Below are 13083 nucleotides of genomic sequence, written 5' to 3'. Positions count from 1 at the left end.
TTTGTTTGAAGGAGACCGTCTCATGACACATCTTGTGGTGACAGTGAATCAGTCAATCAGCGACATACAGCCTGGCAACGCCACATTTTAGCACCTGCTTGGATCACCTTGCAACCCCAGTGGAGTAGGTACAAAAAAACCCTGAAAACCACAGTTATTCGATCTGCTGACTAATTGAGGCAATATTGAGATGAATTAAGTATATTCATGTAGGATTTGTCACATTAGAAGCCTAACTTCAGTGAGGAGGAAGAGTTTCAGATGGAAGAGAGAAGCTGAAGGTGGTGCTGGAGGCAGATGAAGATGATGAAACGTAAATAAAATAAAATAAAACAAGAATAGAAAGAAAAAAGGAAAATAAAAATGTAAAGATTTTTAATCATCACATATTGTTTGACCTTTAAAAATCCAAATACTTTTAGTCCTAATAGTTACAATACTTTTATACTGTTTATCTGATTGCTGTATCTGTTAATTATCATGTTTTTGTTCCTCGTCTTCTATCAGAAACAGGAAAGAGATGAAAAAAAGATTCTCTTTCTGCTTTTAATTTCTTTGTACCTGCGACAGTAACAATAGACTCTCTGTGAACGTGATCACGACCCTAACAGCATGACGTCATGTGCAAAGCCGCTATAGAAACCATCAGGAGTCCAGAAATAAACCTGTGCACCTCCACCCTGCCCCACATGTTGAACTCCACCCTGTCCACACAGCTTTAAAAAGTCATCATTGTTATTTTTCTACACATCATCACTGAAAACATTCAAACCGACTCAATGTGGAGTCTTTTTTTTAATAACTACAAGCATGAAGACATCTTTTACAGACAGGCTATCGGCAACAGTTTAACGGTCGGCCTCGTTGGTCCAGAGTCCGTTACCGTGAACTATGGAGCGGCAGATGTGTGCTGGAACTAAGCTGCACACAGCTGATGTTAGTCAGGAAACATTACACACTGCTCGGGTTACCTTCACACGGAGCTTCACACGGAGACGATCAGCATCAGCCACAAACACCAAGAAAAAAAAGGAACTTTGAGCAGGAAGGAAAGAGTCAGAGAGGCGTTTGAGGACACCGTTACAATCAGGAGCGTTTGAGAAACAGTCAGTGCTGCATTCAGGTGCACGTGGGAAACTCCCCAATCATCTCTGGCAGGTTGTCCAGAGGTGATTTATTTCTGCTGGTTTTCCTGTTTCAAACACAAACATCTGTCATCACTTTGTTCTTCCTGCAGCGTTTGAATAACTCAGCACTAAACTGACGATTGTTCAAAGCTCATTTCAACCTGTTGAAGTCATGAATGAAAGTGCAGACTGAGAGTGGATCACATGATGTTTAAGGTGTGTCATGTGACATGTTCACTATTGTCACACGTCTAGATTGTCCCTGATATCATAACTGCTCAAACACTGATGATTATATTTGAAGAATTATTACTGATGGCAGCAAAGTTTGAACGGAGCTCTGTCTGTGCTGATTTGTCGCCCTCTGGAGGTCAAAACACAAACTGCATGATGTCACTGTGACCACCACAGTGACAGGAAGTGTTTTTATGACCAAAACACTGAAATGATGCTAACGGCTGTTGTTAGGCTCACTGACATCAGTGCTGATGTGTTCATGTCGAACACTGGCTCAGGTCAGACTCCTTCATCCTTCTCCAGCGTGAAGCCGCCCTCAGACACACAGGAGCTCTGACCTTTGACCTCCTGACCCTAACCATTTTAGTCTCTTAGCATCTTTAAATGCAAATCCATCCAAACTGTCGCAGAGCAAAAGAAGCTGGAAGCTGTTCTATGAATGATGTTCATACCAGAGTTTGTGTTTCCAGCTCAGACGTGTTAAACGCTGCTGCGGTGCTACGTTTGTCATTTCCTGCTTTCACTACCATCCATGTCAAAGCGCGGAAGTCATCTGATCACTTTAATGCAGTAAAACAGGAGCTGTAAGTCTGACATTTATTTATTGTCATCACAATCACACACAGCTGGATTAGCATCCAGACAAAGGGCTGAAAAGCTGAAAATTATTTGATTATTATTATTATTACTACTACTACACATCGTGTTTATGTGGAGGCACTTTTCTATCAGTCAGTACTGAAGCAGACGTCACTGATCACATGACTCTGAGTGATGATTCCAGCACCTCGCTGAATCTGAGCCATGAAGATTTAAGGCGGCTCTGAAGGCAAAGCAGGTCTGAGCCTGTGTTAGTGAGCTGTACCTAATAAAGTGGCAGTAAGTGTGTCAAGGACTCAGTCAGTAATGATAAGAGCCAGCAGGGGGCAGCGCAGAGAGGTGAGGCGCTGTCAGAGAAGCAGGTTCACATCAGACTGGTCATATTTCATCATCTATACCTGAAATAATCATCAAACACATGCGGAGCAGAAACATGTGGAAACATCTGGAGCTCAGTCTCAGTTTGAGCCCTCAGAGGTTTACCTCAGTCCTGCTCCTCGCACACATCATGCTGTGTACTGAGTCATGTGGTCAAAGCGAGGCCCTGGTACTCTGACAGAGAGCCAGCACAGTTATCCTAATGTGTGACATCACTTCTAGCCAGAGAGCATTCAGCTTTCACAGCAGCCAACATCCTGTCACACTGAGCATGTGCAAACACAGCTCTCAGCTTCATCACACAAGCTCCACCCTCCACTTAAAAGCCCAGAACAAAGGTTGTGAACAACACAGCGCAGACAGAGGTGATGTTCACGCTCTGTGTGGCTGTTCCTCCCCTACGACCTCTGATGTCAGAGCTGCTAAATTAGACTGTGAAGCCAGACTCTGCTCCATCTCTGGACCCAAATATATGTTCCACCACCAGGCTGCAATGTATTTTCAGATATTCAATTTTCATTTACATTACATATTTGTTTAATATGTGCATTGAAGGACATGTCCTGGTCAAAAATGACTCCAAGGTTCCTCACAGTGTTACTGGAGGCCAAGGTAATGCCATCCAGAGTAAGAATCTGCTTAGATACTAAGCTTTTCAGGGCCGAGTACAATAACCTCAGTCTGATCTGAATTAAGAAGCAGAAAGTTAGCGGCCATCCAGGTCTTTATGTCTTTAAGCTGTTAGCTGTTTGACAACTACTCTTTCAAGGATGTTTGATATAAAGGAAGGTTGGAGATTGGCCTATAATTAGCTCAGACTGCTGGGTCTAGAGATGCTTTTTGAGTAAAGGTTTAACTACAGCCAGCTTGAAGGCCTGTGGTACATAGCTGATTATTAGAGATAGGTTGATCATATTTAAGATCGAAGCATTAATTAATGGCAGGACTTCTTTGAGCAGTTTTGTAGGAATGGGGTCTAAAAGACACGTTGAAGGTTTGGAGGAAGTAATTATTGAAGTTAACTCAGAAAGATCAATTGGAGAAAAAGAGTCTAACTTAACATCAATGGTACTAAGAGTAGCTGTAGATAATATTACATCTGTGGGGGGATTATCAATCAATTTTATACATATTTTTATACAGCCTCTATGGATCTTGTACTCAGAGCTTGTACATAGCCCCAAGTGCGATAGGAGAAGGATCGTTGAGTGCGAGAGGAACTGACCTGAAAAATAGGATCATGGCCAAGTTTGAAACCTGGATCCCCCGTAGCCGGTTACCAAGATTACGTGAAGTACCCTCAGAAGGTCTGCTAGATGATGTTAATGCAGCACTACGGGCAATACCTACAACCACGATTACCGACACTAACAAGCTGATCTACAATACGGCAGCAGTGATCAGTGAGATGCTTGGCTACAAGTTGAACAGCGACAAGGGGCAGTACCCTCCATGGAGAAGGAGGCTAGAGGGCAAGATCAAAGTAGCACGGAGGGAGGTTAGCCAACTAACGGAGTTGCAGAAAGGTGCGACAAAGAAGGTGCCTAAGAAATACAGCAAGCTGTCCATACCTGAGGCCTTGGAAACTGCCAAGCAAAGACTCACAGCCTTGGCCAGCCGCTTGAGGAGGTACACCAGAGAGATAGAAGGCAGGAGAATAAACCAGCTGTTCTCCACAGAACCAGCAAAGGTTAATTATCCAGACAACTCACTTTTCCAGCTTTGTCCTTTATGACTGGAGCAAGGACATTACACAGCACTGAGTCTGGTAGCATGGCATGAATCATAAAGTCAATGAAACAGAGCGCTAGAAGAGGAGCTAGCCTTAAACTAGCGTGTTTTAATGTTCTGCAGTGATGTGATCTAAACAATAAGCTTTACTCTCAATAACCTATGAACAGCTTCATCTACTTCATGTGTTTTTACACTTGTTGTTTCATCGCTCATGTCAGAATCGTCCTCATATGGTTCACCTTTCATACAGTTAAGCAATGCACTGTAATGCTGTCTCCACTTTACTATAATGTTATCTGCTCCAGTTGATGGCAGAGATGGTTTATTGTGGGTAATTTTTCTGTAATGAAAATGTTATTTGTGAAGTTCATGAAGTCATTACTAGTTAACGTTAAAGGGATGGTTGGCTCAGCAGAGCTCTGACTGTTTGTCAGCCTGGCTACAGAGCTGAAGAGAAACCTGGGGTTGTTCTTATTTACTTCAATCAGTGATGAATAGTAAGATGTTCTGGCTTTGCGGAGGGCTTTCTTATAAAGCAGCAAACTATTTCTGCTTTAAACACAGATACCTCCTCGACTGCTGATACGTAACATCCCGATAAACTCATCTTACTCAACACTAATAAGCACACGGCAGACAACATGTTTGAGAACAACACTGTGAAGAGATATAGAAATGTTTTGTACGGCTGCTACGACGGGGAAATTACAGACCACAGCTGTTTCTGTATCAGGCTGTAAACATGTTTACTAGGGCTGCTCAATTAATCGAATTTTAATCACGATTACGATCTGGGCTTTCAACGATCATTAAAAATGACTGAGCCGATTATTGGCCCCTCCCTCATTTATCCGCGACACCTTAAAGGCCGGTCCGTGAAAATATTGTCGGGCATAAACCGTCCGTGGCGCAAGAAAGGTTGGAGACCGCTGATTAAGAGGACCCGAGGGAAGCTCGGAAAGCTAAGCAGAAGTTATTTGGAGAGGAGAGTGACTGCTGTTGGTTGAAAAGAGAGGTAAAAAAACTTCAGTGGTGTTGCACACTATTTTATATTATTTTTTAAAGTCATTATTCAATACATTGTTAACCCTTTAAAGCCGGTCAGAGCAGCACGCTCCGTGTTGTGTAACTATTTTTAAATCCCTGTAGAACCTGAACCGTGTAAGCTAGCGCAATAATTTGTTTTGCATATGAAACCGGAGGAGTTGTACTTACATCTGATGCCATCAGCTTGTCCTCGGTCACGGTTTCGTTCCACATATAGCTTTGCAAAAATTGCATAAAAAGCGCTTGCAGGAACAAAAACATAATATTCCAGAAACACGCTTTGCCGATCCTATCAGCTGTTCGTAACACTTCCCACAGTGAAATGATGCACCTGCTGTTTTCTTTGCAAATTTGCATCATAGGATTGTTTTTTGTTTTTCCTGCAGTATATAAAAATTGCTGTATCTCCAAAATAAAACTATGAAGACACTCAAAATAAATTTCCTGTGGTGGGAAACTATTTTTTGCAACTTTATTGTATTTAAAGTTTTGAGGGATAAGCCTCTTAAACTTCTCCAAGTAGAAATATATGTAAACAAAACAAAAGCGATTTTCAATTTTTTTTGTAGTTTATTGCACTTTTTTGCAATTTATGTAATTACTATGGACTTAATGCATACATATTATTAAAATATGGGCTATAACAGTTGTATTGATGTATAGCAACTTGAAATGCTCCCACAAATGGCACTACAGCATGTAAAAAAAATAATAATATAAGCTCTGGCGGACTTGGTTCTATAGTAGGTCTTAAAGGGTTAAATAAATATCGTCAAATAATCGTGATCTCAATTTCAGTGAAAATAATCGTGATTATCATTTTTGCCATAATCGAGCAGCCCTAATGTTTACCATATGAACTATGATCATGAAGCATTGACCATTCAAAGCAAACACTGCTGTGTTTAAAGCAGAGCACTCACTCTGTATTTGCAGAGTGAGCCAACAAACCTGAGTGTTGGTGCAGGTCTGTGAAGTCAGAGCAACATGAGAGTGCAGAGCTGGGTCTTCACGTGGTCTTCACTTGTGTTTTATTGTGTGCTGATGCTGAGTTGGGCTCTAAGGCCGGCAGGAGCACATTTTTCCACAGGTGAGTCCCTTTCACTTTAAAGCTGAATAAACACGTCTCCCAGCTGCAATTCTTCCATCGTGACGTTTTCTCTTCGGCTGTCATTTGTTCTTCTGTTTGTCACTAAGCTGAGCTACAGTCTGCAAAAACTGCAGGCAGAAGTAAATTCATTTCACCTTCCTCTTTGTTTCTGATGCACAGTCAGAAAAACTAAACCGAGGGAGTTTTCCAGCTCTGGGATAAATTAAGTTCATCTATCGTCCACAGTTAAAGAGCTTTATTTGGAAAGTATGCTGGAGGGCAAACACTCCTGACTCCCTCGCACTTTCTGTGCTGTTGTTATGTAGCAGTACTTTTGCATCTTCATGCTCTCTGTGCACCACAGTCACAGGACGGCCGATCTGATTAAAAGCTGAACAAGCCTGTCAGTGGGTCAGTGTTTGCGACAGCAGTCTGTTAATCATTGAACACAAACACTTTAAACTCCATCACAGAGCCACACGAGTCAGTCGCTAAACTCAATAGATTCTGTACTCAGCGCAGCGTGCACAGTAAATAAAAAAGCATCTTTATTTTAAAAACGGGAGCATTCACTCGGTTTACACGATGTAGGACAAAACGTAGAAACCATTCAAAATAGCCGCTGGCGTTGAGAAGAGCGAGCTAGAACAATCAAACACCAACATTTCTGATAAAGTTAAGCTCGAGTTGTTGCACAGCGGCTAGATTTCTACAAACCTCTGTCAGCATGGAGGCGCTGTGCAGCCCTCTCAGGCTGCTGGAAGGTTGAAATATTCGGTGAGTTTTACTTCCAGCAGCAGTCATCGTGTCCTCCTGCAGTGTCGCAGCACGTCTGATTCTTGTTGCCGATGATTTCGTTGCAGCGTCCAATGATGTGAGGTTGGTTGGCAAAGGGAACCGTTGTGCCGGCGAGCTGAGGTTCAAGCACGAGGCAGAGTGGAGACAGCTGAGCAAACAGCGCACCTGGAGCCTGAAGGAGGCCGCCGTGGCGTGCAGACAGCTCGACTGCGGCTCTGCTGTTTCAGTCAAAAACGTCAGGCACCGGCCCAAAGTTCTGCACGTCTGGAGCTTTTATTCGGACTGTGACGGCTCTGAGCGAGCGCTCACGGACTGCGGAACGGTGAGGAAGGGCCTCTCAGATTTCACCACTGAGGTGATCTGCTCAGGTGAGAACAGCACGGCATTCGTTGTACAGTGAGCTGAGGGTCAGTTCAGCTGCAGGTGCGATGGACGGATTTTATTCACATATGGGTCATTCTTACTATTCGGTGCCATTTGAGTCCTAATGACATAATATGGTATATTTAGTGTAAAACTTGTCTAATGCTTATTTCTAAACCATTTTCTCGTATGTTTAACCCCCCTCTACCATAGAACACATTGATATATACACAGGATAAATACATTAAAAGTAAATTACTTTTATTTTAGCACAAGTCACTAAAGTACTATGTCCCCAGTCATGCTTGCTCGACTTCAGTTACAAATATAACTTAAAAAAAAAAAAAAAATCTAGATTTTTCATCATTTCTGGATTGGCTTATTTCTAATGTTCCTCATCAAATGTTCTTTTTTATTATTAATGCATGTTTAATACTTAAAATCTTTAAAAAATGTTGTGTCCCTGAATCAACTGTCACCCCTGTTACTCTGATAAGAATTCCATAGAACACATCACCTGATTATTCTTTTAGTCACATGACACTCCCGGATGTAACATATTTTGGAGGGAAAACTTTCAAGAAGAAGACGAGTAAGTACCACTCTTTAATCAACCCTTTTTTCAATGTTTTAGCAAGATTTTGTAATGTGGCAAAGCATAACACGTCCAACCTGTTACGCTTATTAATAGTGGAAACAATTTTTTTTTTTTAATTTTTATAATATGGCTAATAAACATGTTAAAAATGGTTCTTAGTGGTCACCATGTACTAGCTTGTTGTTCATCATACTAGTAGTAATGGCTAAGTTTAGCATAAAATCTCCCCCCTGTTACCGTCACCCCTGTTATTGCTATGCACTGTAACATGAAATTTCCTTGCAGATTTTAAAAAGGGACATTGTAGCTTTTAGAAAATGTAAATATTACTATAACTGTGTATTCAAAACAGTTATTAATAGAAAATTGAATGTCCTGTAACAGGGTGGACATTTGGCACGTCATGGGTAAAGACTTTGATTTTAACAAATATTATAATATAATATCCTTAGCTGGACCAATACATTTTTCTTATAGGTTGAAAATCCCTCTTTTAGATGAAATGTTAAAATAATTCAAAATTTTGTATTTTTTGATGAAGAGTGATCACACTGAAATGGCACCGAATAGTAGGAATGACTCATATAGGGTTGCCAACTCCCTGAAAAATAAATAAGGGACACCTCGTGGCCAGGGCCGGGCGACCCAGTTGTCTTCACCCTTCCCAGTGTGGTGAATTTTCTAGCTCTTTTTTTGTGTGTGAAATTATTTTTTTAACCATTTGACTTGAAGTTGATTTAAGTAGATGCATATTCTATTCTTTGTGATATGAACACATGTGAAACAAATGATCATTTAGCCATTTATTTTTAGCTCAAAATGACAACATTAACACAGTAAAACAGGTCTCCTTCTTAAACAGAAGCCTGTCATGCTTAACTTTTGAGAATATAAGTAAATCTTTCTTTAAAAGCACTCTGTCCTGCTTAACTTAAAATAATAGAAAACAATAGAAAGAAAAACATTCTTGTAACAGTGCACATTTAGTGCATTTAGTACAATTGGCTTCAGTTGAGGTATTATTTCAGCTTTTCTAATGCTAATCAGCTGCTCCTGTTTGTAAACCCGCTTGTTCCCATGATTACGCATCTTAACTCATCATCATTATTCATCTATGTATTACTTTTATGTATTAGTCATCAATTTGTTGTAATCATCTATCCTTGCAGTTGTTCATTACACAAAATAAGTTATATTATCACACTTCTGGCCACATAGCGCTGATATTCACTGCACATGCCCATATTAACTTTTTCCAGCCAGGTGTTTTCCTTTTCCCATTCTTCCCTTTCTCTGAGGGGAACAAACATTGCTGCTCTAATGCTGGGCTCACACTGTGCGGTTTTAGGCCCATTTTGAGCCGATTTTTGAGTGATCGGACCGATTTTGGCCTTCATCGTGCATCGTGTAGTATACGTGGGACCAGCTCCCGATCATCAATCGCTCGTGAGGGTGTCACCACAGCCGCTCACACTGCTCACGCACAAACACGTAAACGTCGGTGAAAAAGACGGAGCAGCACAGCTGTGCAGCGTGTGATCTGGACACAAGCGATGGAGGCACAACTTGTAGAACTTTGGAAAGCTCATCCGAGCCTTTTCCATGTGGCATCACAAAATTATCACGACCACAACAACCGTGAAAACAGTTGGATTTACATGCTGCTCAATCACAGCTGCCTGATGAGTGTTTTTCATTAGCAATTTAGCAAAGTTGATGGTGGTGGTGTGTGTGTCTGTGTGAGTGAGAGACAGAGAGAGCGAGCGACAGATTGTCTGTTATAACCTTCATGTTATGGAGGCACAGTGTGAGCACTCAGGTCGCATCAGAGCATCGGGCCGTATAGTGTGAGACCTGCATCGTGACCTATGAACTTCTAACCCCTGCGAGTCAATCGTGCAGTTTGAGCAGGAGCTGAATAACGTGACTGAAAAAAATCGCACAGTGTTTGCCCAGCTTTAGGTGTACTGTCATCCGAGACTTGCACCACAGTGTCGGCGTTTGTTTCCCTGTTGGCCATGCTTCTTGTTGTGGTCACCTGTTGTCTTCCGGTATTTTCTCCGCAAGCGACCTTTCCTCGACCAATGAGATGAGCGGTAATCTGAATTGTCATACTCGAATTGTCATAAGTGTGCTGTCAGCTCATTGGTCACAAAGCAGGAGAGGGGCTGGGAATTATGATTTCAAACAAAGCGTTAATTCCATGAACATTTATAGACTACTTTTGATTCTCACTGTATTACGGGACAAAGTGCGTCCCTTATTAGCTCAATACGGGACGTGTACTTTTGTTTCGAAATACGGGACGATTCCGTATTTTAAGGGACGGTTGGCAACCCTATTCACATAGGTCAAAGGTCAAAGGTCTGAGACCGCCAGTAAAGGTTCCTCTCTATGGTCTTACCAGTTTTATTTTGATTAAATGTGTTTTTACATTATAGTACAGAGAGTAGGCCAGACAGTGGGAGGCAGTGACACAGGAAGTCACACAAAGGTGTGGGCGGAGTTTAACCCATCCTCCAGCAGTAGTCTTCATCAGTGGCCACCAGGGGGCGACTCATCCAGCTGTAAAAAGAATTATACGTATATAAAAAGCATCTGTGAATCATGACCTCAGTAAACACTTTGCTGATGAGGTCAGGAGGTCAAACTTCACGCCTCACGCTGTGATTGTCGAGTTACCTTCACACGATGCCGCCCGTTGTTTCGCCACATAACTGCATAACATTGATGTCAAAGCAGCAAGATGGCCAAAAGCTGGTGAGAATGCTTCAAGTGTTTCATGTAGTTTGTGGGTTTCATCCTGCAGCATTTACATGTCATGATCAGAGGTTAAGGCGGCTGCAGTCTCATTGAATTATCGCAGCAGACGCAGAATAAGACGGGTTTTTACTGGTGTTAAATCCAGTAAAGTTAACCTCAAAGCTCACGTCTGCAGGATTAATCTTTATTACTCATTCTATCCACCCACAATGTTTCTGCTCAGAAGGGAAACTCACACAAATACATAAATAATAAGGTGGTAATAACACCTCTTTCAGTCACATTAGCCCCGCCCCTCCCTAATAAAGGTTTTGCACCATCAGCTCATAAATCTGATCCAATAACTTGAAACCCGACGCGTCTTTGTTTTCTGCGACACAGTTCGAGTGTTTAAAGCGTGTGCGCTCATCAGGTGTATGATGATGTCATTACAGACGTCCTGCCTGCTCCTGACATCAGTTTCTACACTGACGGCAGTGAGACTTCTCCAATTGGGAACCAGACGCAGGGCGTGGTGTGGAAGGGTCACTCTTTCAGCATCAGCTGCTCTGTGGAGCCACGATACAGCGGCGGCAACTTTACCCTCAGCATCACCGGCGCCCACCAAAACCGCAGCTTGACCCAAGCAGCGTTCAATTACTCGGCCAGCTTCTGGTTCAGAGCTGCCAATCAAACACACGAGGGGACCTACAGCTGCGTCTATCGCAACACTGTCTTCAGCCACAGCTTCTCATCTGAGGGCGGGAGGCTCTCGCTCACTGTCAAAGGTACGACAAAGACACTGGCTGGATGGCCGTGGCTACTTCAGCTCACCTCTCACCCCCTTACCCACCCAGTTACTTGTCACGCAGTTTATGGTGTTGTGATGCGAATATGTGTGTGCTCTCTGTGCAGAGGAGGTTTGTGTTTGTTTTGTTCTCGTGCTGATCTCCCATAAGGTCACCAGCATGACTACAGGTCTTTTTTTCCACATGTAGCTCAAAACCTTACAAAAACATGTTTTTTAGAGTTTTTACATTTTAGTAAAATATTTTGTTCATATTTAAAACACAATTTTAAACGCCACCTCTCTCCCTCGTCTCTGTCAGCGTCTCTTCTTCCTCGTGGCGTTGGTCAGGTGTAACTGCAGAGTGGATTTTGGCCCCTCCTCATTTTGACGTGTCTGTCTCTAACAGATGATTCAGATGTGATTTTGGACGATGGCGTGCTCAGAGCCAGAGAGGACTCCGCTGCCTGTGCTGGGAGGCTTCTCATCCACAACGGGAACGAAACCAAACCGGTGAGCGCAGAGTCCACAGTCTGGGACCTGAACCACGCGGGCATAGTGTGCAGACAGCTGGGCTGCGACATCGCTGTTTCCACCGAAGCCGTCAACCTTCCCAACAAAACGCCGATGTGGCGTTTTTTCTCTGACTGCCTTGGAAGAGAGTCTGCGCTGATGGAGTGCGGAGCTGTAAATCCACGGCTTTCCTCCTCGGTCATTCAGGTGAACTGTGCAGGTGAGATGTTTGAAGCGGTTTGCTGTGGGTGTCGTCTGCTCGTTTAGTTTCCTGGTAAATGATGTACTCGTGGCACGACTCAGTCCTGCCTGACAGCTGTGGATCACTTTCACACATCAACGTCAAACAACATTTGAATGAAGTTTAGGATGTTTTTTGTAGAGCAGCACACAACAGGAAGTCGTCAGCTTCAGATTCACTGACATCATCCCGAGTTCAGACATTTCCCCCTGATCTGTTGGGAAGTCTGGGATAAACTATCCGAGCGAGGGTGCAAATGAGGGTGCTTCTCCAAAGTTCTCAGCCGAGGGTCTGAAAACTTCTGTAAACTTCACATTTGATCATTTTCAATTTTAAGATACTTTGAAAATTTCCTGCATCGTTACAAGAAAGCATCACATTTCATTTTCCTGACATCTGATGCATTCTGGCTCAACGTAGACTGTAACCCCCCCACACAGCAGCGTTTTCATTTCACCCATTAATGCGCTCCACCTGTCAGACCTGAAGCCCACCTACGTCACAGACATGGACACAGATGTGGTTCCACATCAGACTGAAACTCTTCTCTGTTTTGCCGTCTTCATCAGGGCGCCGCGGGTGAGAGCCGAGGACACAACGCTGGACCAGACAATCGACCGCAGAGGCGCCGACAGACGGACGGAGTATTCTGGGTCATGGCTCAAACTCTGGGTTTAATAAGGAGAAATATCCGCCCTCTAAGTTGCCAATAAAAAGCGCTCATGATAAAAAATAAAAAAAGACTTATTTTTTGGTATTTAATGAATTTGGTATTTAAATTATATAAACTGAGTCAGAGGTACTGGGCTGGATCCAGAAACCCGTCCT

The 13083-nt window shown here is 42.8% G+C and overlaps 1 protein-coding gene across 1 annotated transcript; it reads left to right on the top strand.

Moving 5' to 3' along the window:
- The first annotated feature begins 5000 nt into the window (after positions 1-5000).
- Positions 5001-12976, top strand: LOC146631303 (scavenger receptor cysteine-rich type 1 protein M130-like). The gene is made up of 6 exons (XM_085355251.1): positions 5001-5091; positions 6060-6213; positions 7077-7379; positions 11170-11502; positions 11911-12234; positions 12825-12976. Exons 2-6 carry the CDS (start codon positions 6111-6113, stop codon positions 12836-12838), a joined length of 1077 nt encoding a protein of 358 aa, XP_085211377.1. The 5' UTR covers positions 5001-5091; positions 6060-6110; the 3' UTR covers positions 12839-12976.
- The last annotated feature ends 107 nt before the right edge of the window (positions 12977-13083 follow it).

This window comes from Diplotaxodon limnothrissa, linkage group LG6 (genome assembly GCF_057381915.1).
Source record: "Diplotaxodon limnothrissa isolate DT_005_m linkage group LG6, D_limnothrissa_male_GT1.1, whole genome shotgun sequence".
In the NCBI taxonomy this organism is placed as follows: domain Eukaryota; kingdom Metazoa; phylum Chordata; class Actinopteri; order Cichliformes; family Cichlidae; genus Diplotaxodon; species Diplotaxodon limnothrissa.
The sequence above is the reverse complement of the archived record's forward strand: the minus strand, read 5'-3'. Positions and strand labels throughout refer to the sequence as shown.

Coding starts and splice junctions, on each gene's coding strand:
- LOC146631303 (XM_085355251.1), top strand. CDS start 6,111: ATGAGAGTGCAGAGCTGGGTCTTCACGTGGTCTTCACTTGTGTTTTAT. Junction 7,380..11,169: donor CACTGAGGTGATCTGCTCAG/GTGAGAACAGCA, acceptor ATGTCATTACAG/ACGTCCTGCCTGCTCCTGAC. Junction 11,503..11,910: donor GCTCTCGCTCACTGTCAAAG/GTACGACAAAGA, acceptor TGTCTCTAACAG/ATGATTCAGATGTGATTTTG.